Raw genomic sequence first — 27216 nt, 5'->3', positions numbered from 1 at the left:
ATTATATCTACTGAGGTTTTTGCAGATGCTCTTTCTTGGCAGCTACCCATTTTTTTCTTAAAAAACTTGGTTCTGGTAGTACAGGTTTGTATACAGATTTCCCATGAAGTTGGTTCAGATGGTACAGATTTGTATAGTGAGGAAAACTAATGTAACTCTGGTTATATTTATCTTTTTCTAAAATCATCTGTATTGAAAACTTGGTCCTAGCTATAGGAAGAAAGCATCATGTTCCTAGATAGAAAGATGTCAGTTATTTATAAGTGAATGAAATTAACCTTACATTTCCAAAAAATTTATTTTTTTTAACTTCTCAGTGATCCTCAAAGTAGATAATAATGAAGACTGAGACTATTTAAAAATGGACGCATAATGATGAAGAATAGCCAGATAAATATTGAAACATCATTAGTTATAAAATTAAAATTTTGGTACTGGCATATAAATAGACATGAGGTCAGTGATCTAAAACAGAAATAAATACATAAGATAATTTAATCACAATTTAATGGGATAGAGAAGGATTAGTAAATGAAAAGTCTGGAACAAATGGTTACTTGGGAGAGAAAAAATATCTTTAGAGATTCACCCCAATATATACTAAAACTCCAGATAAATTAAGGAGGTAAGTGAGAACTTTAAGCCACAGGAAAGTAAAAGAAAATGTAACTGGATATTTATTGTACTGTTGGCTGGTTAGGACTCTTCATATTAAATCAGTAAAAGAAGTTATTTTAGGGCGCCTGGGTGGCTCAGTTGGTTAAGCGACTGCCTTCGGCTCAGGTCATGATCCTGGAGTCCCGGGATCGAGTCCCGCATCGGGCTCCCTGCTCGCGGGGAGCCTGCTTCTCCCTCTAACCCTCCCCCCTCTCGTGTACTCTCTCTCTCTCTCATTTGCGCTCTCTCGAATAAATAAATCTTTAAAAAAAAAAAAGTTATTTTAAAAAAAAGATATTGAAAGAATTGACTCAACTTTGTGAAATTGTGAGCTGTCAAAGAACAGCATTAATATGAAAGTCGAGTATATTGTGGAAAATGTTTCTAGAAATATAACTAGGGGCGCCTGGGTGGCTCAGTCAGTTAAGCGTCGGCCTTCAGCTCAGGTCATGATCTCAGGGTACTGGGATCAAGTCCCGCATCAGGCTCGCTCCTCAGTGGGGAGTCTGCCCTTCCCTCTGCCCCTGCCACCCCCCCCGCCCCCGGCTTGTGCTCTCTGTGCGTGCTCTCTCTAATAAATAAAATCTTAAAAAAAAAGAAATATAACTAGAGAAATTAAAGTCTAGAGAGAAAGAGAAACTTGCTTAAAGTCCCCACACTATCAGGTTTGAATGCAAGTCTGTTAAACTTAGAGGCTAACTCTTATTTCATTAAGGAATACAGCATAGCTGTTAAAATGCTGTTTATGAGGGAAATCTTCGTAAAATTTTGAAAGTGACTGATAGAATTATGGATTTTTCTTCTTTCATTTATGTTATTTTCTACACTGAGTATGCATTAATTAGTGTTATGATTAGAAAAAAGAATCAATTCTTGAAAAATAAGTATAAACTGGGGAAAAGTGACTTGGGGGGGGATTTGATTTATTGTCCTTATACCTAGAGAAGTAATGGATATGAATCCACTGGTTAGATATGTATGTAGTTATATCTAACATTAAGAAATTGTGGCCCTTTTGTTTATCTCTAATAGTTCTGTAGACTTGTGCGTATAGTCCCCACAGTATCAGGTTTGAACACAAGTTTCAGAGACCATTTTGAATGATTTGCTACAGATGACAGTTTTCATCATTTTGTTCCTTTTCTCTCTTCAAATTTTATTTATTTTCACCTTTTTTTTTTTTTTTAAGATTTTATTTATTTGAGAGAGCACATACGCACGAGCAGGGGGAGGAACAGAGGGAGAGGGACAAGCACACTCCGTGTTGAGCACTGGCTCACTCCTTAACCTGGAGATCATGACCTGAGCCCAAATCAAGAGTCGGTCACTTAACCGACTGAGACACCCAGGCACCCCTCTTGATATTTTAAAGAGACTGATATTTCAAATGGTTAACAGTGATTTCTGGAATGTTTATTTTATTTACTGTTCTATTTACTAGGAAATTGAGTAAAATATGTTTACTTTTCTCTTTCCCTCCAGATTAAATCTATTTAGCAGAGCAGTTGAAATGAACTATTTAGGGAGATTCTGGATATATAATCTGTTTGATAAATTCTCCATTTTTGTTTTATTCCTTAAACCGAATTGTTTTATTATCTGTGTAATTTATTCATTAAATTCCCCAAATACATACTGATCATCTACTGAGTGCCAGCCATCATTGTCAGCTTTGAGGTAATATAAGGACAAAAAAGACAAAATCTGGTACATATGGATCTTATTATATAAGTTGGGGGGGTGGGCAGGAAATAAACAGTTGAACATACGAACAAATAAACATATAGCATCAGTTGATAAGTGATGGGAAAAGAACAAATAGCTAAATAAAGGGGGGCCAGGAGTTATAGGTGGTGGTAGGGAATGAGTTGCAGTTTTCAATGAACTGATCAGGTTAGGCTTCACTGAGAAGTGACAGAAATCTGAGAAAAGACTTGGGAGAAGATCAAGTAATTAGCTATATGTGGGGACAGTATTCTAGCCAAAGGGAACAACCAGTGCAGAGACCCGACGTTAGGAACATTCCTCCTGTGTGGGGAGAATAGGGGGAGATTAGAGTGGCTGGAGCAGACTGAGTAAAGGGTCTCAAGTAGCAAGTGAATTTAGAGAGGTGATGAGAGACAAGATTATGCATGGTCTTGGTAGGCTTGATGTGTAAGGAATTTGGTATTTATTCTGAATGAAATGAAGAACATTGTAGTTTTGAGCACAGGAGTGATGTTACAAGGTAACCGGTTAGGTTTCTTCTGAAATTCACTACAGTCTTATTAGCAGAGGTGACATTTTAACTGGCCTTAGAGAGTAAGAAAGAATTTGCCAAGTGAAGGAAGATAGAAATTTGCTTTGGCAGGCTTAATTTAAGAATATTTCTCATCACCATACTTAGGAAAATAAAAGTACTTTCAAACCAAGTCCTATATGCTACTACTTTCAAACCAAGTCCTATATGCTACTTGATTTAAGATTAAAACTGTAATAATGTCATATAAGGAACTTATTTCTTTGTGACCCCTTAGACCTGTTTAACCATGCTCATTTTAAAAATTGGTGTTCTAGTTTAATAAAATTTAAGGAGTTTCTGTAATCCAAGAGACATTTCCTTTTTATGAAAAAATCCAGTTAGTCTATTAATACTTTCTTTAGAAAGTGAATAATTGCCATTTCCCTTTCTGCCATAAAACTATAGATTAAATTGAACCATCTTGTGTATCTTATTAACTAAGATTCATTTATATAATTTTTAGTTTAAAAGGTTCTACACTCAGTTGGGGGAAAAATGAATAAGACAGAATTTCTTTCCTTAGAGTATTTAAGATCTGGTAAGGGAGATAGACACTATGCAAAGGGTATAGTAAAAGAAAATACGAATTTTTGAATTGGAGTCCTAGAACATCCTCCTCTCTACCTTTGTAAAAATTCTCTACCTATTTGATCTGGTTGGGCCTACAAATTCAGCCTCCTCAGGTTAACTTGAACTATCGAACCATACTTACATTTCCTCTCTGACTCCCTCTATCAAGTTTGTCCAGCAAGTTATTACCTGCAAATTCTACATTCTGTTCTCGGTAGATTATCTTTTAGTTATTGTTACACAAGTTTGTAATTTGTCTAAGTCAAGGACTTGGGCTAGGATACAGTCATAGTATAGATATTCAGTAGTTAATTGGTAGCCAAGCATAACAAAAGGTAGTATAGAATTACAGTTTTAACTATAAATATATTTCAAATAATGTTTCTGGAAAGTTTTATTTGAAAAGCTGACTATAAAGTAGCTTTTTGAAAGGGATATTCTTTTTTTTTTTAGTTGACTCCTAAAATAAAAATAAAGATTTAAACCCAGTTTAGAAAGACTCAGAAAAAAAAAGAAAAGAACTATGTTTAAGAGAGCAGCCAAGATGCCCTTCAAGAGATGAATGGATAAAGAAGATGTGGTCCATACATACAGTGGAATATTACTCAGCCATCAGAAAGGATGAATACCCAACTTTTACATCAACATGGGTGGGACTGGAGGAGATTATGTTAAGTGAAATAAGTCAAGCAGAGAAAATCAATTATCACATGGTTTCACTTATTTGTGGAACATAAGGAATAGCATGGAGGACATTAGGAGAAGGAAGAGAAAAATGAAGGGGGGAAAATCGGAGTGGGAGAACGAACCGTGAGAGACTATGGACTCTGAGAAACAAACTGAGGGTTTTAGAGGGCCGAGGGGTAGGGGGATGGGTTAGCCCAGTGATGGGTATTAAGGAGGGCACGTACTGCATGGAGCACTGGGTGTTATACGAAAACAACAGATCATGGAACACCACATCAGAAACCAATGATGTATTGTATGGTGACTAACATAACATAATAAAATTAAATTTAAAAAAAGCAGCAACATTTCTCTTTTTCTTTACTTATTTTTTGCTTAGAAAATACTTCATCAACTCCAATTATTAAATGGTCTTTATAATGAATTTATATTTAAAAATTTTGACATATATGCATGTACTTGATCATTAAAATAATAGTTTTGATGTTGTAATTATTTCTAATAATCATTTTTATACCTGAACAGCATTAAATGTCTTAAAAAATTTGTCATTTTGAGAATTTTGTAAATTTATGATGGAGGGAATTAACTACATCTTGGTAACACTGTCAACATTTGTGTTATTTGTCATCACTTAATTTCTTGCAGGATAGACAGGTGAGTCTGAGATATCATGGATCCTTAGTGTTTGGATAAGTTCTCCTTTGGCAAGACAATTGATGTCTGTGGGTTTGTGTGATTCTTGCTCTATATCAGTTTGGAACCAAAGCACCAGAGGATGTCTTTTACCAGGCTATTTCTGTGCATAAGGAAAAATGTATCAGATTTGTTAGAAACTTAGTAAATCACTGCTACTGTGTGACCAGCTTAAGCCTAAATATGGTAATTTACAACTGTCAAAGCTTATCTCAGATATTCCCAGATGTTAAAAATAAATTGTAGTATAGAATTTATGTGGTAACAGCAAAGAGGTATATTATATTAGAATATAAAATAATTGATATAGTAAAAGAACATGTAAATATAATGTAATTATTCCTTGAAATGTAATGCAGAGCATTTTTCTACATTTCTCTTCACAAGTCCCCAAGATTTTTTTTTTGTTTTTAAATACAATGTGAGCCAAACACTTACTGTTCATGAATAAAATAATAAATACTGAGATTTTTTATGTTATACCAAGATACTTGTAATTTCATCAACTTTAGGACATAATTGCTGGGTTCTAAATAGTATTTTGTATATATATTAAAAATTTGGGGGGACTAAATTCAAGTGAGAAGCTGCAGTGCTTACTATGCAAAGTAGATGGCAGTCACAGTCAGAAAAAAGCCTTATATTAAAAGTAATTTTGAAAAGTATATTAAAAGGAATCTGTAAGTGAATAATGAGCCTGCATATCAGTCAGCATATATTTATTGAGCACTTTCTTCGTCTGTAATTATCAGAATAGAAAATACGTACAGTGGTAATTCAGATAGAAGAGAACATTTTGGGCTGAAGTCAGCTCATCAGGCTCTGGACAGAAGATAAATTTCAGTCATATCTTGAAAGATGGTTAAAATGGAAGAGTTGACAAAGAAGAGCTAATAGGTTCTAGAGAAGGAATCATTATACAGGTGTTTGGCAAGATCCCCAGTTTAATTACTTTTTAAAATAATGCAATGGATTATTCCTTTCACTTCATTTGTGCAGTTTTTTTAAAACATTATTTGGTGTGTCAAATTTAGCGTGTTCAAGAATTGCTGGTTGATGAAAAGTAGAAATTGCTGGATCCAGTTTTAACTGCTTTTGTCAGAAAATATATCTCATGGGGGCATTTTAAAGAAATAATATATAAAATGCTTTTGGTTTTTTAGGAGTACTAGCCAGAGAGTAAAGAAGTCTAAATTTTAATCCTAGTTTCGTGTTTTATTTACTTTGTGACTTTAGACGGTTATATAAACTGACTTTGCTTATTTGTAAAATTAGGATAATAGTGCCTGACTTAATTCCGGTAAAACTCAGAGCCATATATATTAGAAAGCATCTCTGTTTTTACCAACATTTGAGAAGTTGGAATATGTGAATTTTTAAAAGATGATAATTAAGAAAATTAATTTCTGAATTGTACTCATTTCTCCCATTTCTCTTGGTAGCGGATACTTTGTTTTCACGGAAGCTGAATGGGAAATACAGGCTTGAACGACTTGTTCCCACGGCAGTATATCAGCACATGAAAATGCATAAACGAATTCTTGGACACTTGTCATCTGTGTACTGTGTAACTTTTGATCGAACTGGCAGACGGATATTTACTGTAAGTATATTTTGAACTATGATCTTAATTCATATATGGCATTGAAGAAACATTGCTTATAGTTGAACTTGAAACAGAACTTTTTTTTCTCTTCTAATGAAAAACTGGATATTCAGGTAATTTAGCTTAGTATAATAAAAGATTTTATTTGAAGTTTGGAAAGTTTCTAAAGGACATGTAGTACAGGCACAGCTATATGATGGTGCTACATTATGGATAAGTGTAATTCCCAACATTATATCAAATAAGCCGTTTAACATTTTATAAAAATATCATATAATAATTTAAATTACATACCAGGGGCTTTTCAAAAGTGTGTTAAGCAAATTAGAGGAGATTATTAAATGTAACTTTTTATATTATCCTTAGCACCTCATTCTTCAGTATATTTGATCTTGTGTTTAAAGAGGTTCTTTGGGCTTATTTGCTGTTGTTTCTTTTAACTTGTTAAATGGAGAAAAGCGGAGCTTTTCAGCTTTAACTGAGAAAATTACTTTTGGAAATATTTCTGTTTATTTTTAGATACATTAACTACTACATACACTAAGGGTGGTAGTTACTATACAGTTCTTGTACTTATATTACTACCCTGTGGGCTAAAGGTATGCATTCATTCATAGAGTCCTTAATTTTCTTTGAAGTAAGCCACTGGGTAATGGAAGTTAAAATGGAAATTCCTATCTCTGTCTTTGGGGAGCAGCTGCAAATTTTACATGTTGGGTGCAATTATAGATTCCTCTTTTAAGTAAATATGCTTGTAAACTGAGATTTATTTATATCTACTTCTCTACCCATGTACCCAGTCACCTGTAAAATAGCTTAAACAGCAGGATGTGGGAAAGGATTTCCATACATATCTTTTGGCTCTCATCCACTCAGGCATTTGCAGATCATTTCTTAGATTAGGTATTCTCCTCTTTCACCTTCTCTTTTTTCTCCATTGTTCTCTATGAAGCAAAATAAAAGTGAAATTCTGATTGATCATGATTTTCAGAGTGGAGAACAGATATCTATATATTTGCTAAAGTGCTTGATATATCTATAACAGTAATTTGTTTTCAAATGGTAATGGAAAATTACATTTAGCTTTTTCAAGTTCAGTATACCAATATTTAAATTCAGTTCTCAAAACAAAGTAAATTTGGTATTTGTAATGTTTAAAAGAATCTTTCAAAAATAGTAATAGACTGAAATAACAAGAAAAAGTATTACATTCTGTTTGTACTTCATTTTGGTGCGTATAAAGCTATGCCTTTGCATTGAGGTTATAAAAATATATAACTTAATTTTTGATGTTAGTAAAGTATCTTGTGGGGATTCTCTTTTTAAAAATGATAGGATGATAAGTATTTGTTTCTTGTACTTTATGAAGCATTATGTGTGTTTTGATTTGAATTAGATACATAATCTCCTAGAATTTTTTTTGAGGGAAAATGCAGTGAAATAATGTGCTGTTGCTATCTCCTGAGTTTAGTAGAGTGGTAGATAAGGAGTTGGAAGAGCAGCACTTTGAACCAGGGGATAGCAAACTACTGTGGGTCAAAGCCAGCCGTCAGCCTGTTTTTGTAAATAAAATTTTATTCAAACAAAGGCATGCTTAGTTGTTTTGTATGTATTGCCTATGGTTGCTTTTGCGCTACCAAACGGCAGAGTTGAATAATTATGACAGAGACTGGCACATGTGAGTATTTATGACTGCAAAGTCTAAGATAATCCGGCCCTGTACAGAAAAAAATCTGCATGCAGCCCCTGTTCTAGACAGTTAATTCCTACTTTTAAGAATGTTTGATTTGGAGAAAAGGAATGACATGGGAAGAAGAAGCTGTTTTCTGAATATTTTTCTTTAGTTGAAGACACATACTTAAAGGGAAGAAAATTATCTCCATATTATTTTATATAGGTCTTACCAGAGTTTAAAATTGGTTAGGTTTTATGTATGTGATATTATTTGCTAACTGGGCCAAACTCATAGTCTTATTTGTAATTTTTTACTGCTGATTTGCCGTTGTAGATTCCAAAATGTTACCATGTGATAAGAAATGCATAGATATGAAAAGTACTGTTATTTATAAGATTTCCTTGTATTTTTATGGTTATCTCAAGTGGCAATAGGATACCTATGTGTTCACTGTTCATATTAACTTCATGAAGTGGGATGGCTGCTGGGTGTTCCTTCATTCCACTGGAAACACACTAGCCACTGACTAATGTTTTGAAAACAGTCTTGAAAACTGATGGGATAAAGCTTTAGGATAGTAGATCATGATTGACTAATGAGCGATTTCTGTGAGCGAGCACACTGTTGTTATTTATTGGAATAACAGTTCAGTAATAAATCAACCAGTTTTTCCTTTTTATGTATTTGGTATCTTAAGATCTTTCACATTCCTAAAGTTCTCGTGTAGATGTATTTGCATTTTTGTTAAAGGGACAGATTCTCTTGAGTCTTTCTGAGTAGACATAGCTAGAGGCAGTATGGATAGCACTGTGTTTAAGAGCATCAGCTTTGGCATTAGGTGGCTCTTAGTTCAGCTCACAGCTTTATCACTTCCTAGCAGTGCAGTTTGGACACATTACCTCACCACTTTAATCTCCAGTTTTTTCAACTCTTAAAAGGGGGGAAGGGAAATAATAATAGTTACCAACCCCACAAGATTTTTGTATGACTACATGAATGAAATAATGCATGTAATTAGTATAGATCAAGATCTACGGTAAGCAGTCACTAAGTTTTACCTCCTGCTGTAGGTTATATATAGATCTAAATAAATTTTATCCATCTTGTTTCTTACTCAACTAAAATCTTATTTACAAATTCTATACAAGATCCAAAATCAAGTTCTTGTAATTGATAAATGAAATTATATACTAGGACAATTGACATATTTTGTACTAGAATATTTTAATGGATTTTTCCCAGTAGAATAATGAGAGGAATCCAGGGAGAAGATAGCATAATTACTGAGACTTGCTTCCTAGTTCTTAGTTTTTAAATTTTTTTTTACTTGATTTTAGAATCACTGCCTCAAATAATATTTACCAAAGAAAAGCAGAGTTAGGGGCGCCTGGGTGGCTCAGTCGTTAAGCGTCTGCCTTTGGCTCAGGTCAGGATCCCAGGATCCTGGGATCGAGCCCCGCATCATCGGGCTCCCGGCTCAGCGGGAAGCCTGCTTCTCCCTCTGCCACTTCCCCTGCTTGTGTTCCCTCTCTCGCTGTGTCTCTCTCTTCAAATAAATAAATAAAATCTTTAAAAAAAAAGAAAAGCAGAGTTAATGAATTCTCTCAGGAGGAAGCCATTCACTCATAATACAACAAAAAGTATATTGAGGGCCATATAAAAAGATCCCCCGCCCTTTTTAAAAGATTTATTTATTTGAGAGTTAGTGAGTGGAGGGGAGGGGCAGAAGGAGAGAGAGAATTTCATGCAGGCTCCCCACTGAGCCAGAATCTGGTACAGGTTTCAGTCCCACGATCTTGAGATCATGACCCGAGTGGAAATCAAGAGTCAGACGCCCAACTGACCGAGCCACCCAGGTGCCACTGCCCCTTTACAGGAAAAAAAAAAAAAATGTGTCTTTTCAAATTAAGGCAAAAGAACATACAATATTTCCATAAATGCTCTAAGTTATAACTAGTCACTCTTCTAGACACTTAGGATCTAGAAATGAAAGACGAAGTATCTGTCCCTGGAGAGTTCTCAGATTGTCAACAGACAATATTGCTACAACTGATAAGAAGCTTGAATGAGGCTATATAAAATACTGAAGTATCATAGAAGTGTCTAATTCAGTGTGTTTTAAGAGATGGTAAGGGAAACTTACTAGAACTGACACCTCAGCTGAGTTTAGCTGGATATTGCAGACTTAGGGAAAGGCATTTTTAAACCTTGGAAGAATATAACATGCAGTTGTATATTATTAGATACGGCAGAGAGTAAATATGGATTATCATTTAAGCAAGAGCTAGAGGTATTAGTGGGGAACAAAATCATCAAGATCCTTTTGTTGATGTATGAAGGGGAGTAGGTTTCTTTCCTGAAGGCAATGGAGAGAAAATGACAAATTTAGACAGAAGAGTAAGTATAATTTCTCTTTTTAACAGTCCCTTTGGCATTATTGTTAAGAATGGATTGAAACTAAGACTATATATAGAGGAATTGGTGAAAAGGTTCTGTCAGTGATCCATGAAAGAAATCATCATGACTTGAACAGAGTCACAGTGAAAGTAGGGATGGAATTAATAGATTAAAAATAGAATCTCTAGGATTTAAGAGTTTCATTTGAATGTAGGGAAGAATTGAGAAAGAAGAGTATGGGATCACATGTTTTTAAACTATGTGACTGGTTAGAAAGCCCTGTCATTTACTGTGGTGTAGGGATTTAAGTAGAGAAATTTGTGACGGTGGACATGTTAAATTTGAGATTGTTAATCTATATAGCCAAATAAAAATATTCAAGAGGCATTGGAAGCTTGGGAAAAAATTAAGGCTAGAAGATTCAGCTTGGGAATCATGGAATATGGAAATTGATTGTATTACCTCATATGTGTGTGACTGACTTTTAAAACAGGTGAAAGAAAAGGAGAGGAGTCAGTAATTGAGACTGAGCTGCTTAAGAGGCCAGAGAAAAATAAAAGAAATGGTGTCTTAAAAGACAAAGGATCAGTATTTTACAAAAGATGTAAACCTAAAGTAAATGAGAACTGAAAGGCATTTTTTGGACTTGTCAGGGCCATTAATAACATTGACAAAAAACTTTTATTTTGGTGTTAGGGATAGTAGATTACAATGTACTGAGGAGGGATTGGGAATTGAAAAATGGAAGAGACTTAATGCAGACTACTCTTTCAAAAAGCTTTGATAATTAAAAAAAAAAGACTTCTGAAAGTAGAGTACTATCACTGAACGTCATACCTTCTGTTATATTTTATCTTCCTTTTATGTTGCAGTGAATTTGTTTAGATGTCTCTCTTTTAAGTTGTGAACTTCTTAATAACAGAGACTTTTTTCTTGAACCTTTTTAGGTCTGTAATGCCTCAGAGTACCTAGTGCATACATTAGGGGTACAACAAATGATGAATCAATCAACCAGTCAATTAGAGAGATAAAAATGAATAATGTTCTCTTTTGCAAGAAACTTAGAATCTTCTATTAGGGGAGATACATACATATGTCTATAAGACAAATTCCCCCCTTCTTGTATGCTGCTTTTACACTGGTCCTTTCTGTGCTTCAAACTTGCAAAGCCCATTTATGGCTTTGGAGCCTTTGTACTAGCTATTCCCTTAGCATGGAATTATCTTTTCCAAAATATGCCCCTGGCTGATCCCTTTATTAGCAATCCTCTGTTGAAGCACTGCTTTCTTAGGGATTTTTTCCTGACTACCTTCCCTTCCCATACTCTACCATTGTTTATCCCATTTAGACACTTTACCATAGTTTTCTTGCAATATGTATCACTCTCTGAAATTATTATTTTTTAAAATTTGGCTTTTGTGAGCGACTGCACTTGGGCAGTGAGAGCCAGACAGGCACCCGGCGACTCTCTGCCTCACTGAGGAGAGTAATTAAACATGGCAGAGGAGCTCCTAAGAAGCTGAGAGACAAAATATCATCATAGGCGTTCTTTGTGCAAACTCGCTGGAGGAGCACAAGAAAAAGCACCCAGATGCTTCAGTCAGCTACTCCTCAGGGAGGCAGAAGACTATGTCTGCCAAGCGAAAGAAATATTAGAAGACATGGCAAAGGTGGATAGGGCTCATTATGAAAGAGAAATGAAAACTTACATCCCTCCTAAAGGGGAAACAAAAAAGTCCAAGGATCTCAGTGCACCCAAAAGGCCTCCTTCAGGCTTTTTCTTGTTTTATTCTGAGTATCACCCCAAATCAAAAGAGAACATCCCAGCCTCTCCATTGGTGAGGTTGTAAATAAACTAGGAGAGACATGGAACAACACTGCTGCGGATGACAGGCAGCCTTATGAAAAGAAGGCTGTTAAGCTGAAAGAAAAATACAAAGAGGATATTGCTGTATACTGAACTAAAGGAAGGCCTGATGCAGGGGGCGGGGTGGGAAGGAGCCGTCAAGGCTGAGAAAAAAAAAAGGAGTCATCAAGGCTGAGAAAAGCAAGAAAAAGCAGGAAGAGGAAAAGGATGAGGAGTAAGGCAGGGTTTTTTTCTTACCTATTAAGCATTTAACCTTCCTGTACACAACTCATTCCTTTAAAAAAAAAAAAAAAATTGAAAATGTAGGCTGTGTAAAATTTGTTTTTAAATTGTCGGTTGTCTTTCTTTGTATAGTTTACACACTGCCAAATGTATAGCCCTGTCCTGGTGGTATTTCCAGTAGCCACTAACTTTGCCTGGTGTACAGTATGAGGGTTGTAAATTGGCATGGAAATTTAAAGCAAGTTCTTGTTGGTGCACAGGAGAAACTAGTTTTGTGTGGGAATGGTAGTTTTGTCATCTTCAGTTGTCTCCAATGCAGCTAATAGGAAATAATTGTTTTATTAATGGACTACCTCTCTGTAATTACAAAAGGAAAAAAAAAAGTTACAGCTGTGTTGTTGACACTGTGAATACTTCTAAGTAAATATAATTTTTTTAATTAAAAAAGGTAAGAGGGGCACCTGGGTGGCTCAGTCGTTAAGCGGCTGCCTTCGGCTCGGGTCATGATCCCAGAGTCCTGGGGTCGAGCCCCACATCGGGCTCCCCGCTTGGCGGGAGGCCTGCTTCTCCCTCTCCCACTCCCCCTGCTTGTGTTCCTGCTCTCGCTGTCTCTGTCTCTGTCAAATAAATAAAATCTTTAAAAAAAAAAAAGGTAAGATAGAATTGGGGTTTTGTGATATCTTCTTAGTAAGTGTCATTAGGATAGACAGGGGCCTTGACTGTCTTATTACCATTGACTAAAATAGGAACCCAGGAGTCTGTACTGATTAAGTAAATCAATAAGAAAGGAGGAAAAACTATTCGTTACTGTTGAATGTCAACTGATAATTGTAGAAAGAATGATGATTTGGCAACCATCATAGTGGTGGTTGATTCATTTGTATGTCATCAGTGGAGGCTAAGACTGGTAGAGGATTTTGTCTGAAGATCTTGGCCTAATCTTGCAATATGTTCCCACAAGATACTAATTAAAAGGGGGGAATTGCAACTTTATAGGGGAGAAACTGTGGAAACACATGATAAAATTAACTTCACTAGTGGTGAGATGAGTTGACATTATGTGTCCTCTCAAGTGGTGCATTGAAAAATACATCTGGTGGGATTCCTACCGAGACAATATGATTTAGGTCTGGTCATGAAGAAACAGTAAACGGACTGAGGCTTGGGGTCATCCTACAGAACTTAAGGTTTGTATTTATAAATTTCTGAGGACACAAAATCAAAGCCTGAGAAAATATTCCAGATTGAAGGAGACTGAAGAGACAGTTTAACTAAAATGTAACATGTGTTGCTATATGGAATCCTGGGCCAAAAAGGAAAAGGAAACATTGTCAAGGTATTTGACAGAATTTGAATGGGGTCTGTGGATTGGGTAGCAGTTATATCAATATGGATTTTCCAGCTTATGTAGATGATGTCTTTTTTTGGGAGAATACACACTGGGATATTTAGAATGATGGGGCATCAAGTCTGCAGCCTGCTCTTAAATAGTGCAGAAAAAAATTAATGGTAATGGATGTGGGTTTTATATGGAGAGAAAGGAAGGGAAGAAAGGTGGTGATAGAGTAAATGCAGTGAATTCTTAATAGCTGATCAATCTGGGTCATGGAGATATTGAAGACATTGGTACTCTTCTTGAAACTCTCTAAGTTTGAAATTTAAAAAAGTGCATGGTGAGGGGGGCACCTGGGTAACTCAGTCAGTTAAGCGTCTGCCTTCGGCTCGGGTCGTGATCCTGGGGTCCTGGGATTGAGCCCTGCATCGGGCCCCTGGGAGCCTACCTCTCCCTCTGCCTGCCGCTTTCCCTGCTTGTGCACGTGCACTCTGGCTCTCTTGCTCTCTTGCTCTCTCTCTGTCAAATAAATAAATAAAAATCTTGGGGCGCCTGGGTGGCTCAGTTGGTTAAGCAACTGCCTTCGGCTCAGGTCATGATCCTGGAGTCCCGGGATCGAGTCCCACATCAGGCTCCCTGCTCAGCGGGGGGTCTGCTTCTCCCTCTGACCCTCTTCCCTCTCGTGCTCTCTGTCTCTCATTCTCTCTCAAATAAATAAATAAATCTTTTTAAAAATAAATAAATAAAAATCTTTATAAAAGTGCATGGGAGTTATAGTGAGTATTCAGTAAGTTTGGTAATAATGAAAAGAGCAAGAGTACAGTAATTTATAGGAAGATAAATTGTGAAAAACTGGGTCAAAGGGAAGGAGCTAGAACATAGAAGAGTAAACTTGATACACAAAGGTCTTTAAGGAGGATAGATAGAATTTCTAAGTAGATGAAGATGGGATGTATAAAGAGCAGTGTATTTTGGCCTATTTAGAAAGGTAGTTAAGTAGGTTCACCATGAACAGATTCTACTTTTCATTGTGAAGTATTTTATCTGGTAAGAGTTTTGGTTAAGGAACAGAACTGGGTCCTAGAGGTACTTGATAAACCCTGGTAGCAGGAAAAGAGTGATGAATAGGGACTAGTTAGCCTTAGCCTCCCAAATAAATTGAGGGTCATAAATTTGCAATGTTGTAGATTTAGTATGCATATCCTCTTGTTCCATGATAGTACTTGGTATCCTGGGAGCAGGATCAGAGCAGGTGATAATTACTTTGATACAGGTTAGTCATTGGTGGTTTAGTGGGTAAGAGTGACAAAATTGGGCATGTGTTGAAATGATTGACACTGAAGTTTAGGGTAATTTGTAACGAAAATGAAACAGAGGTCTGATAGATTGGTAAGAAAGAAAATCTGTGGCCTCTTTGAAAAAAACATTGAACTAAATTTAAATTATAAGCACATTTTAGCTGCTTGAAGAGCAAGCTGCTTTTTAGCTTGAATAAGAAAATGACACATGATGTTTTCAACATTTAATTCTGTTTGTTCTTAAAGACATCAGGAGTGAAATCTGACTCAAATCTGTGTAGTAGTATCAAGAAAAATTAGAATTCTCCTGGTTGATTTCTGCCAAGGAGTGCCAGATTCTCCAAGATACTATAGGTCTAAATACCACATAATTTCTTTTTTTATTTCAAGGTAGTAATCTTTAGTTGGTCTATACAATTGATGCTTCTCTTTTAGCAGGGAAAGGTTTATTGATCTTTTTCCTTTTAAGGTTATGTGTATAGAAGTAACCTGCTGTACTGTTTCCCGAATGTATGCAGTTTTCTGCTTGCAGAAGTCAACCATTCTTTGGCATTTACTGTTCCATCCTGTAAAGTACTTTCTTCATCATTGAATAGTTCACATAATTGTCATTTCTAATCATGTAGCTTATATGATTAGTTTTTATTTTAAATAAGCAAATACGTAATTGTAAAAATAAGTAATTCAGTTAAGCCTTTAAAACTTGCCTTCCAGAAACTTAAATTTGGGGAGTGTAGACTTTAGTTTCTGCATAGAATTTAAGTGATTCAAAGCCCAGTATGTTACTAAAGTTGTTTCATAAAGTTTTCATAGCATTAGGTAGGACATTTTTTCCTAGATTTTAAGGAGAATTTTAATACTTAAGTCCATGACAAAGTAGAAAGCCATGTCACAGAGACCTGTGGAATTTTTCATTACCAGGATACGAAAGTCAAATGTGTACCAGACATTGCCTAGGCTTTACTTATGGAGAATGTCCATATTTGTTTTTTATCTATATTTTACCTCTTAAACTTTTTATTTTGATGAAACTTTGAAGTTTCCAAGAGGGATTCACAAAATAGGGTTTGTTGTTTAAAAAAAATAGGAATTAACCCACAGTGTAAGAGATCTTGTTGCATGCTGGAAGGCTTTTCTTCCTTTGCTGTCACTATCTTCATAGTCTACTTAATCCTTAAAAGTTTAAGAAAGAAAGAGAGCACAGAGGGAAAAAAAAGAAAAAAACAATGATTCTTAAGTGTAACATCTGCTTCCATTTTCTTCCTCTGTCCTAAGTGACAGAGCACATTGATTATTTTAAAGGCATGCAGTTTTATTGTGTGTGTGGCTTCTTGAAGTGTGGACTTGGAATAAACAAATTTATAGGGTACTTCAAGCTAAATTCTGTTTAGGCAAATCTAAGTTTATTGAAGTCCCACTCTTTCTTACCAGGCCTTTTCATAAATAATACCTACACTGCTGTTTTTTCAGAATAGAGATAAGGTAATTGTTTTTGCTTCTTTGGTTTTATCCTTGCATTGACAATGATGTCTTCACATTAAAAAAAAAAAAAAACCACTGAAAATTTGGTGTCACATTTTATTTGGGGACTTAAGTAAGCTAAAGCTATATATTCTTTTCGTTGTGATTTTTTTTTTCAGATTTTTTTATGCAAGCTTGACAAATGATAAAATTAATGAGCACACTTTCATAATAATTATGACAATTTTACATTATTGAAGAGTGAAACTAGTGATACACTGCTGTCTTATGTTTGCTTGGTGTTGAACACTAGTTTAATAATTTAAATTTGATTTAAAAATGAATTCCAAAACATTTTCAGTTTTGCATCTAGCTCATAGATTTCTTCGAACTTAATTGTGGCTAAAAATAACTATGGTAACCAAGTCTTGTCTGCTTAAAATTCAGTAGCTGTCTCACACTGGGTTAAATCCAAACAGGTATCTAAAACCCTCTGTTAATCTTCCTCAGATAAAATCTTTTCCAGCTTAATTTCTTGTTATTTCCGCTTAAAGTGGAAATAAACTTCCAGCTTTTCTCACTTGTCCAGTCCTAAGAGCAATATTTAGATAATTGAAGAGAAATGATTACTTTGTTTTCCCCTAGGCATTGGAGCTTTGCTGAAAAAACTTGTCAGTTGTGGTTTTTCTAAAATCATGCTAATTTTAGCAGAACTTTCACTTTTGCTCACAGATTTTTTTCCTTTTTTCTTATTGCTCTTATCCCACCTTATTTCTGAACTTTATTCACTTTTTTTTGGCTCCTTTCTTTTGTTTCCCCCTTCTCCCATTTTAGGAAATAATCCTCAGATATTTGTTTTATTGTCAAGGTTAGGAATCCTCTAATTTCTTTCCTGTTTACTTTAAAATTGTTATTTCTACAATACCTCTTTCTCCTTCATACATCTTAGAAGCCTATGTATTCCTCCTAGCCAAGGCCAACCCCCATGTCTATGTTGTTCATCTTGTCCCTTTCACATTTACATAACATTGGTATTGGTTTTATTTTAGTGTCCTTAACACTTTTTTAACATCCTGATTGAAATACTATAATGTCCTGCTCTTTGGTTTGTTACGGACCTGACTTAACATTTGTGGTAGGCTTTGGAAAGAAAGTGCATCTGTTCAGGTTCTGCTCTACATTTTGTCTTTTTTTTTTAAAGAATTATTTCATCAATTTTTAATTTATCCTTCCACATTCAATTTAAACACATGTATAGTGCTCCAAAAATGTTTTCCCAGTAAATTTAATTTTTCTTGTGCAGTCCTTTTCAGTCGATTGTTTATAGTGTATTTATATTTCTGATAGTCATTTTAAAAGAACTTAGTTGAATCTGTCAGATCATCTTTAGTTTCACATTCCCTTAAAAATAGTGATCAGAAGTATTGATGCATGAAATAGAAATTGTCTAAGGATGCTTTTGAGTTCTGTTTTAAATTCTGCCAAGAGCTCAGGGGAGTAGGAGTGAGGGTGGGACAACATATTATTTTATAGGTCATGGAAGAGAATAGTGAAGAAAGATTTCCCTAGAAGGTCAACTATTTCTCTCCTGCAGTTGAATGGAAGGAAAACAAAGGTCAGTTGGAATAATACACACTTGGGGAAAATGTGCATAGTGTTGTTTTATTTTAGCACTTGTCTAAATAGAGAAAAATTATATTAAACTATATTAAATTGGTGAGATTACTAAGTAATAAAGTCAATACAAATATAATGGGACTTCTCGTTAGATTTTACTTGGTGAAAAATCACTGAATGCTAATGTTAGATCACAGGTTGCTACTACTCTTCATTAAACCTGGCATTTTGGTTAAAAGGTGTTTGGTTTTTGTTTTTTCCTGTTAACGTGATGTGAAACACCTTCTGTAGTAGAATATAAAGCAAATTCTTGTTCAAATACATAAGAACAAAATGAATTCTATCAGTATTGTGAAGCATAATGAGATGTCATGATTTTACTTTTTCATATATTCTACCAGTATTAGCATACTTAAAATTTTATTTTTGTTGTGAATTTATAAGCTTTATTTTATTTATTTTTTTAAGTAACCTCTGTCCCCAACTCGGGGCTCAGACTCACAGCCCCCAAATCAAGAGTCGCATGCTCTACTGACTGAGTTAGCCAGGCACCCCTATTTTTGTTGTGAATTTAGATCAGAGCCAAATACTGCCTTAATTTTTAGAAGATAAAGTGAATAAATTGACTTAATTTGTGGAATTTAAGAAGGAGTTGAATAAATGAATTTAATAAATAAATAAATGCTTTAAAGCCATTTTTTTATTTAACAATTGCCTAATGCAATTCCCATGTGCCAAGTGGTAGGCAGATCAGCTTTCTGGAAGTCATGGTCTATTGCAGTTCCTTCTTCACTTTCCACAGATAGCCACGATATAATCCTCATCCCTTTAATTCCCCAAAGTTATTGTATCCATCTCTTTTGCTCTTTCTTTTCTGTAATAATCTCAGTTTTTTCACTCATTCTCTTCTACCTGTACTACTTTTAACTTTCAGATGGCCTCTGACTTCCTATCCTAATTCACACTGATGCCAACAGGATCTTTGGAAAACAAATCTGATCCTGATACTGATCTTAATCTTAAGTTATCCCCATTATAAAACATCATTTCTTAGTATACCATAAAAGGTCCTTCACAGTCTTTCCCTAACTTCATCCTCATGCCTTTACTTCTCACTGTGTTAGCATACAGACTACTTGCAGTTCTCATATTCACATTTTCATGCCTTTGATCAGACTTCTCTCTAGCAGCCATATGGGATGTTTCTGTAATAGTAAGAATATTGCTAAAGTAAAAGTAAGAATACTACCACCAACAAAAGCAGTGGTTATAGTCCATAGCTCTTATCCTATGCCAGGCACTCCATCCTCACTTACTCATTTTGTTTTTGCAACAACCTTGTGAGTGAGAGGGATAGAAAAGAAATCTGAGGTATAGGAAACATGTAACTTGCCCAATGTGAACGTTAAACATGTAGAAAGTGGTCAATGACAGGTCATGAACTGAGACATTTGATCCTGCAATCTGTGCTCGAGGCTACTACACTACATTGCCTCTTCATGCGGAAGACTTTGTCCAGACATCACTGCTTCTGGATTCTTTTCCAGATCCAGATCCTTTTTCTTCACTTCTTAGGACAAACACTGCTCCCTGGTTTGGATCTTTTCTGATTAACAGTATAGCACTTTGGACATGTTATTGCATTTATACTCTTCTGCCTTGCTTCCTGAGGACAGGAATACTGTGTCTTCGCATCTCATCTTTGTATCTCTGGTGTTTGGCATGTATTTAATCTCAAGGCAAATGAATAAATGAGTGCATGAATAACTGAATTTTAAAGGTAGAAGGAACCTTAGGGATCATCCAGTTAACCTTGTTTTATAGATAAAAAACTGAGAGTAAATGAATGTGATAATACCAGATTTTAACGTAGATAATTTACCAAAGTTAAGTTCTATCACTAGTCTTTAGTGGTTGATAACCCACTTAATTTGCTTCAAAGCTCAGTCAGAAGAACGTGAGTTAATTGAAAGTATTCTAGGTAGTATTGGCAAAATCTGGTTTAGGATAAACATGTTCTGTTAATACTGTGTGGTCGTATCAGTATGAAGGCAATAACACATCTGCATCATTTGCTTTTGTGGATCTTCTAACCACTTTCTAATGTCAGATTTAAGAGTTTTTTGTTTTGTTTTTAAGATGTAGATTGGGGGCGCCTGGGTGGCTCAGTTGGTTAAGTCCCGGGATCAAGTCCCTCGTCGTGCTCCCTGCTCAGCAGGGAGTCTGCCTCTCTCTCTGACCCTCCCCCCTCTCATGCTCTCTATCTCATTCTCTCTCTCAAATAAATAAATAAAATCTTTAAAAAAAAAAAAGATTTAGATTGGAAGGTTGTAACATGCCACCTTTGAAACCTGTTGATAAGTTTGCATCTGGGAAATGGGTATATGAGGCTAGTGATACTGTTCTCTACTTTTTTGTGTATTTAAAACCTTTTAAATAATGAACAGTAGGAGGAAATAGGGAGAGTTTGGTAAAAGAGTATAAATTTACAAAACATAATAGAACCTAGAAGTTCTAATCTCTTTTTGATTTTGTGAAATTCAAATGTTTATTTGTAAATATAGGTATTCATAGAAAACTTTTTGTATCTTTTACAGTTTCTTTCTGAGCTTATGCTATTACAGCAGAGTAAACATGTAATTTAGGGGGCGCCTGGGTGGATCAGTCATTGAGCATCTGTCTTCAGCTCAGGTCATGATCCCAGGGTCCTGGGATCAAGTCCCACATCGGGCTCCCTGCTCCGCGGGAAGCCTGCTTCTCCCTCTCCCACTCCCCCTGCTTGTGTTCCCTCTTTTGCTTTGTCTCTCTCTCTGTCAAAAAATAAATAAAATCTTTTTTAAAAAATGTAATTTAGGTATTTTTATTGACTTCATACAGATAAAATTAATTTTTTTTGAAAACTGGCTTTAGTGATTTTATATGTAATATATTTAGCTGAAGATCACCGATGGGAAATTCATATATATTGTTTTTAGCTTCCTAGGAGAAAAAAACCCAAATTAGCTTACTTTCATTTCTGTATAACATAATAACATAGACAGGATTAGTCACTATTGTATATTACTTTTGTTCTACTATTGTAATTTTGTTTTGTTACTTCAGAAGTTCAAATTCTTTCACAAGATCCCAGATAGAGGTTACCATGGCTGCTGGGTAGAGATCATATGTAAACATTTTTGTTAACATCCTACTTCTCCTGTTAGATTGGTGGACACACAGGCATTTTTTATAAGTGAATAATTTAATAAAAAAAGCCTTGTATGGAGGAAAATTCCTGAAACAAGTATTTCACACTTTAGTATTTAAAAATGTAATTGTTGGGAAGTGGACATTAAAGATACAATTTCTTATATCTGTTCAGAATTTGAATGAAGATTTAGAGAGTTAATTCCATTAATACACATTTTTATTTTAAGGGTTCTGATGACTGTCTTGTGAAAATCTGGGCAACAGATGATGGGAGATTATTAGCTACTTTAAGAGGACATGCTGCTGAAATATCAGACATGGCTGTAAACTATGAGAATACCATGATAGCAGCTGGAAGTTGTGATAAAATGATCCGAGTCTGGTGTCTTCGAACGTGTGCACCTTTGGCTGTTCTTCAGGGCCACAGTGCATCTATAACATCATTACAGGTAATTGTTTTAATCCCTGTAAAAGCCTTGATTATAATTTAAATTTTAAGTCACTTTTATAATCCCTTGTACTAAAGCCAACTAAAATGAAGAAAGGAATATTTCTTCTTTCTTCATAAATACATGGACTTTAAAAAACATTGTAGTCATGACCTTCATTAATTCTGGATGTTTTCTAACTCTGTTTTGTAGTTGCTATTTATATGGTAAAAAGTGGGTTTATTTTTGGATTATGTCACTCTTATAAAGATATTTTTTCTTCATTTGTTTTTCAGTTCTCACCATTGTGCAGTGGCTCAAAGAGATATCTGTCTTCTACTGGGGCAGATGGCACTATTTGTTTTTGGCTGTGGGATGCTGGAACCCTTAAAATAAAGTCAGTTGCTCTTTTATTTCGTAGAATTAATTGTTTAATGGTTAAAATTACAATAGTATAAAGTAGTCAATAATAGGAAATTTATTTATTCTCCTTGAGTAAGTAACAAAAATGCATTCACTGACCTCATGTCCGTCCCCCCCCTTTGTTTTTTCATGCTTCAGAGAAAGTTTCTCATGTTAACATGTTTGGGTTTTTTTTTTTCTTTTTGCTAGCCTTAGCTGTTTCCTTCAGAACATACTTGTTTTATTGCCACTCCTTTCTGTATGCAGCATAGTTTCATCTCAGTAGCTCCTTCTGGTGTTGAGAACATAATCTTAGGAGTTCCTAAGGCTGTTCTTTTAGAAGAATTGCAATTATTTCTGCCATTGCATCTATAAATTTTAGATTTTATTGTAGATGTCAGGAAACTTAGGAAAACCAATTGATTACATTTTCACAAAATTACATCAAGGTAGATAGATGCATCCTTCTTCACCCATCCCACAATAGCATCTTGCATTTGTGCTTTCTCTTGTATTAATATCTTGGTTTGTTAAAACAAGTTGGCTAGACAGTATTATTTTTTGATTAAGGACAGTGAGGCAAAAAAAAGGTTAAACAACGTTCCCATAATTAAAAGTTTTTAAAAATTGGCAAGGCCAGCATTAGAACAATACTTCCCTGCCTGTTGGTCCCATGCTATCCCTGCCATGCCACCTCTCAAGTGGGTGTAGTAGGGAGAGGAAGTGCTGCGTTTTGCCCCATAGACAGTCAGTGAATGGGGAAGTAGTGCATCCAGTGGTTCTGCAGTGTCAAAATGGTCATCTCTGCGTTCTCATGGTAGAACATCATTCAGATTAGAAGGTATATCTCAATAATTCTATGTGACTTCTATTTATAAATTATAAACCGAAGTTGAATAATTTAATTTGTGAATGTCTTTATTATTTTAAAACAGTAGCGTTTACATAAGCTTCATGAATATTAACATTCCTGGAGAGTGCTTCTTATGGCAGGGCATTAGGAGGCCATGGCGGCTAGAGTAACATAATAAAACAAACTACTTCATTTGAAAAAAGGATTCTGATCAAAGATGTTCTTTGGAGAAAGCAAATTGATTTCATTTTAGTTGCATTCTTAATATTTAAAATAATAAAGATTTTCTGTAGGCATTTAGGTAAAAGTTTAAATTTTACTGATGTGTATGGACAATAGCAATAATTAATTGTTGTTTTCCTTTGAGTATATTTTACCTCCTAATGGACCAGATTGGGATACCATTGTCTTTTCATTTTTGTTTTTGTAGAGAAGAAAAACGTGACTAACTCAAATGTTTTTACAAAATTAAACTCTCACTTTGTGCTTCTTGAGGATTACATTGCTAAGTACAATAATATTTATCTGGATTCTTGAGAAGTGAGTTATTCCATATAAATGATTTTTTTTTCCAGAACCTTTACATAGATTCACCCATTAACCAACTACCCTAACCAATTTTTTTTCACATAAATGTGTTTTTTAATGTAGATGTAAGTAGAGAAATGTATATAATTTTCTGCTAGTTTTTTCCTTAACATTTTATCATAGTTATTTATAATAGTTTTAATAGCTGCATTATGTTCCACTGAGTTGTTATTCCATACTTTGCTTCGTGATTTTCCTGTTTTTGGACATACAAGTTTTTTCTGATTATTTAGAGGTAGTATTCTATTTGTTGTTATTATTGTCCCTTAAAAGCTTTTAATCTAAAGTCAGGCATAAAGGAGTAACTTTTTCTTAGTTATAGGCTTTGGGATACCTATCTTCCTTTCCATTTTTACTCATGGCTGATATCTGCCAAAAATTTTGGCAGGATGTAGATTGTTATACGGGTTTTAATTACTGATCAAAGGCAAAAATTGTATTGAGCTGTAATGCTTTTGTGTAATCTGATGGGGAGGTGCCTTTAGCAACCCAGTCTGCATTAATTGAGAAAATCAGTTCTATTAGTAAATGGAACCTATTTTGGAAACCCAAGTCTCTTGATGAATTTGCTTTTATACAGTGTTTATATATATGGTAACAACTCCCACTAATAAAGATGCTACTTCGTAGATGAGAAACTCCGGAGTGGCTGGGTAATTTGGAAGCTGGCTGAAGAGATCTCTGATTGGAGAAAGCTGTCCAAGCATATTTAGATTAGATGTGAGGGGAGAATGGGAATCCTAAAATATACAGATGATAATAATGATTATAAAATTTTATTAAGCACTAGTCTGCCAAGCTTGTACTAAACACTTTACATTTGTCATCTCGTTAATCTTTATGACAACCATATGAAGAAGGTATACAAATATTGTCTTTAGGACAGATGGGAGAGAAAACTGAGTTGGATACTGGAAGTATACTGTTGGAACCCCCTCTCAACCACTGTACCAAACTAAAAGGAATTACTCATTGATGGACTATCTAGGACTGGTTGAAGTAAATTAAAATACTAATAATATTAATACTTACTGAGTGTGCTAGGCACAGTACTAAGCACTCTTTGTGGATTAAATTCATTTAATTATCTCAGTAACTCTTAAGATTATGTTTTGTTTTTACTCCCATTTTACAGATGAGGAGAATGAGGTACAGAAATGTTAACTTGCCTAAGGTCATACACCTGATAAGTGGCAGAGCTGGAAATTGAGCTCAGAGAGTCTGAATCCATGGCCTTATCTTATCTTAAAATACTTCCTCAAATGTGAACTTAAAAATAAACTATTTGCACCTGTGTATCTGTTTTTTCCCTTTAAAAATATTAAAGTCCATTTAAAATGGCATCTGTATGAATATTTGCATATTTTGATTATAAGTTCCAACCAAATGGTTGCTTAACACTTACATGAATGATTGTGCCAAAAATGAACAAAAATGTAGTTAGGATCCATAAGATATTGATGAAAGTAGTGCATTTAGTTGCCTTTATAATTTCAGATTAATTCACTTAAATTACAGTTACTTTAATTTACTCTGAATAATTGTTTAGGTTGTAAGAATGTTTTATAACTTTCTATTTCTCCAAGCTGTCTATTCATGCTCAGTTATGTCAGATCCTGTGACTAAGAAAAATTGTTATGTCACATTAAAAAATTTATTTATAGGGGCACCTGGGTGGCTTAGTTAAGTGACCAGCTCTTGGTTTCAGCTCAGGTTGTGATCTCAGGGCTCCATAGCTGGGACACTGTCTCTCTCCCCGCCCCCCTCCCCCCACTCTGCCCCATCTCCCTGCGAATGTGCACACATTCTCTCTCTCTAAAATAAATCTTTTAAAAATCTGTTTATAAATTTATTAACTAAAAGAATTTTTAACAAATACTTCTATTGTGTTCTGTATCAGTAAGAAAGATTGTTCTTGTTCCGAATATATAACTGATCATAAATATTTTGTAGTGTTTTCCTTATATGATCACAAAACTGAAACCACTCTATATTCAGTTGCTATGGATTGTAGACGTTATGCAGTGCACTTTGGTTGAGGCTGTAATTATTTTTGAATTTTTCTCCCCTGATAACCTGAGAAAAACTAGGTCAAAATGTATGTTAAGTAGGGCTTTAAATAAAATCACTGTATTGGAGCATTACAGATATAGTGTATATTTACTGGAGCTGGTATGGTGTAAAATCTATAATTTTTCATTCTTTAGTATCGTTGAGTGTAACAAACATTTAATGTCAATAGTGTAAATATAAGACATCTGTAACACAATTATACAATTAAGGTAAATATATTTGAGTGTAGATGACTATTTTCTGTAGATGACTATTTTGAATGAGCTTTATAGTTGACATAAGATTGAAACAGTCTTCACATTTTCACTAGGATGAGTGTAAGATTCTTTGTGGAATCTTAAAAGGTGTATTTCGGCACATCAGACAATAAACAGGGAAATGTTTAATTAACAGTGTCTAATATTGAAAAAGTTTATTACCTAAACCTGATGGTACACATATGCCACAGGAGGCAGCACCTATTTTGCTAGTGTGTTCATGTTTATAAATGACTTTTCTAATGTATTTGTGCATTGCTATTGTACTGTATGAAAAACTGAGACCCCCCCCCCCCCCCAAAAAAAGTTTGACTAATTACTACATGTCTGGTGTGATGGTGGCTTTGGGAGTGTTTCATGTGTGGATCAATGTGTAATCAGGAGCTCCTACAAAATCTATAGAGTCACCATAAAATCTGCTAATCACGACACATAATGATTTCCAACTTGTTTTTTAGGAAGGGAGCCATCTCTTGCTTCTTATTTAATTTTGTCTTTCTGTAATTATTTTTTTGAACAGCTCATTTTTGGTCTTGCTGATCCCTTTGGGGATATTTTTAATTGTTTATTTTTTGTATTCTAGTCCAAGACCTGCTAAATTTACAGAGCGCCCTCGGCCTGGAGTTCAAATGATCTGTTCTTCTTTTAGTGCTGGTAAGATTTTTTTCTCCCTAATTTTCCACTTAAAGTTGTACATTAGAAAGCTTTTAGTGGAACACATAAAATTTTGGAAAAATATTTGCTGTTGTAATATAAATCATATTCACATACATATACCAGGGGATGGTCATAAATTAGGGATATTTGAACTTTGTAGAGTTATTTTATGTATTCACATGACTAAGAATTTTCTTTGAGACCATAATGCTCTGGTAGGAGAGAAAAAAGGTTTCAGAATTAACTCTGTTAAAGAATAGATACTTGGGCGCCTGGGTGGCTCAGTTGGTTAAGCAACTGCCTTCGGCTCAGGTCATGATCCTGGAGTCCCGGGATCGGGTCCTGCATCGGGCTCCCTGCTCGGCGGGGAGTCTGCTTCTCCCTCTGACCCTCCCCCCTCTC

General features: G+C 35.0%; 1 protein-coding gene and 1 pseudogene across 4 annotated transcripts in view; both read left to right on the top strand.

Moving 5' to 3' along the window:
* PHIP (pleckstrin homology domain interacting protein) overlaps positions 1 to 27216 on the top strand; it is a 135355-nt gene that overhangs the window by 27815 nt on the left and 80324 nt on the right. For all 4 annotated transcript variants that reach the window (XM_045867129.3, XM_045867130.3, XM_045867128.3 and 1 more), the window contains 4 exons: positions 6334 to 6494; positions 21784 to 22005; positions 22281 to 22381; positions 26741 to 26811. In XM_045867129.3, coding sequence (XP_045723085.1) covers positions 6334 to 6494; positions 21784 to 22005; positions 22281 to 22381; positions 26741 to 26811 — 555 coding nt within the window. The remainder of the gene's footprint in view (positions 1 to 6333; positions 6495 to 21783; positions 22006 to 22280; positions 22382 to 26740; positions 26812 to 27216) is intronic.
* On the top strand, positions 11972 to 16994 carry LOC129045551 (high mobility group protein B1-like; annotated as a pseudogene).

The sequence above is a fragment of the Mirounga angustirostris genome, unplaced genomic scaffold (genome assembly GCF_029215605.1).
Source record: "Mirounga angustirostris isolate CCGP_5_RB_7025 unplaced genomic scaffold, mMirAng1.0.hap1 SCAF_8, whole genome shotgun sequence".
Lineage (NCBI taxonomy): Eukaryota > Metazoa > Chordata > Mammalia > Carnivora > Phocidae > Mirounga > Mirounga angustirostris.
The sequence above is the reverse complement of the archived record's forward strand: the minus strand, read 5'-3'. Positions and strand labels throughout refer to the sequence as shown.